The sequence below is a fragment of the Emiliania huxleyi genome (assembly GCF_000372725.1).
Source record: "Emiliania huxleyi CCMP1516 unplaced genomic scaffold EMIHUscaffold_3334, whole genome shotgun sequence".
NCBI classification, from domain to species: Eukaryota; Haptophyta; order Isochrysidales; family Noelaerhabdaceae; genus Emiliania; species Emiliania huxleyi.
Genome location: NW_005199492.1, coordinates 1 through 1,340, shown reverse-complemented (window position 1 = coordinate 1,340; position 1,340 = coordinate 1). Strand labels below are relative to the sequence as shown.

Here is a 1,340-nt window from a genome sequence, read left to right as displayed (position 1 = left end):
TGGAGGCGCAGCAGCAGGGCGCCGACAGCGCGGCGCGCGCCGAGGCGGAGGCGGAGGCCCTCTCCTAGACCCTTGCTGGAACCTTTCCTGGAGCCGTCCTGCAGGCGCGCGCCGAGGCGGAGGCGGAGGCGCGGCGCGAGCTGGCGCAGGCGACCTCGCCGCTGCTGCCCTCCTCTGCTGCTGCCCTCTCACTGCCGCCTCTCACTCCTCTCATGCCGCCTCTCGCCGCAGCTTCCCCGATCTCGCCCCCCGGCAAGGTGCGACCCGGCCCCCTTCTACATCTTCGACGAGATCGACGCCAACCTCGACGCGGCGCACCGCTCCTCGCTCGCGCAGGCACTCTCCCCTCCCCTACCCCAACGGCACCCGAACCCCTCCCCTACCCCCACGGTACCCGAACCCCGCTCCTCGCTCGCGCAGATGATCGAGCGGCAGGCGTCGCGCGTCAACGAGGAGTCGGGCGACCCCGAGCCGACGCAGCGCGTCACGCTAGAAGCGCACGCACTCGTGTCTCCCGACGAGCGCTCGAGAGGACACGCACTCCGCTGTCTTCGGCCGTCTTCGGCCGTCTCCCCCCCCGTCTTCACGCGGACCTCTGGTGGCCCCGCGCAATGCCGCCTCCCCCGCCGTGAGGTCGGCCGTCTTCACCCCCGCGCAGGTTCATCACCACCACCTTCCGGCCCGAGCTCATCCACACGGGCGACAAGTTCTACGGCGTCACGCACCGCAACAAGGCGTCGACCATCAAGTCGATCTCCAAGGCGGACGCGCTGCGCATCATCTCCGAGGACCAGAACCGGCAGCGGCAGCACGCGTGAGCCCAGGGGGGCGGCGGGGGAGGGGGGGAGGGGCGGGGGGGGGCGGCGACCCGGGGCGGCTCGAGGACTCGTTCTCGGGCGGGTGGGTGGGCATTGGCAACCCTCCCCGCTGCTCCCAGCCCTCCGCTGCTCCTAGGGAGTGCAGCGGAGGGACGCGGTCCTTGGCCAACCTCTGCCGGCTCCTTGGGGGGGGGCGGAGTACTGCATGTCGCTACGTTGCCGCTTGGCGTGGGGAGAGGCTGCCGCGAGTCCGGGGGTCCGAGAGACGACCTGGGGGCGTGACGATCTCGCGGGTCGTACATGGTCCCCTGGAGGCCACTCCCGTGCCACTCGAAGGGTCTTGTGGGGAAATGACTACTACGTACGTATGCCGTGTCACAGCCGAATGTGCGAGTGTGTGACTGTTGGGAGCGCATAGTCAACTGCAAAAGAAATAAGCGTCAGGAAGTGGCCCCTCCGATACGGCTCTATGTAGCGTCTGTCGTCTTTCGGGGCTACATATCGCCTCGGCCGATACCTATC

At 69.3% G+C, this 1,340-nt stretch overlaps 1 protein-coding gene across 1 annotated transcript; it reads left to right on the top strand.

The window, feature by feature from the left end:
- Positions 1 to 258: 258 nt before the first annotated feature.
- On the top strand, positions 259 to 1,253 carry EMIHUDRAFT_374001 (hypothetical protein; the record flags this gene model as incomplete). Its single annotated transcript, XM_005773580.1, has 3 exons — positions 259 to 390; positions 421 to 509; positions 659 to 1,253. Coding segments are annotated over 3 exons (381 nt in total), but the record flags the coding sequence as incomplete, so codon positions are not given.
- Positions 1,254 to 1,340: the final 87 nt, after the last annotated feature.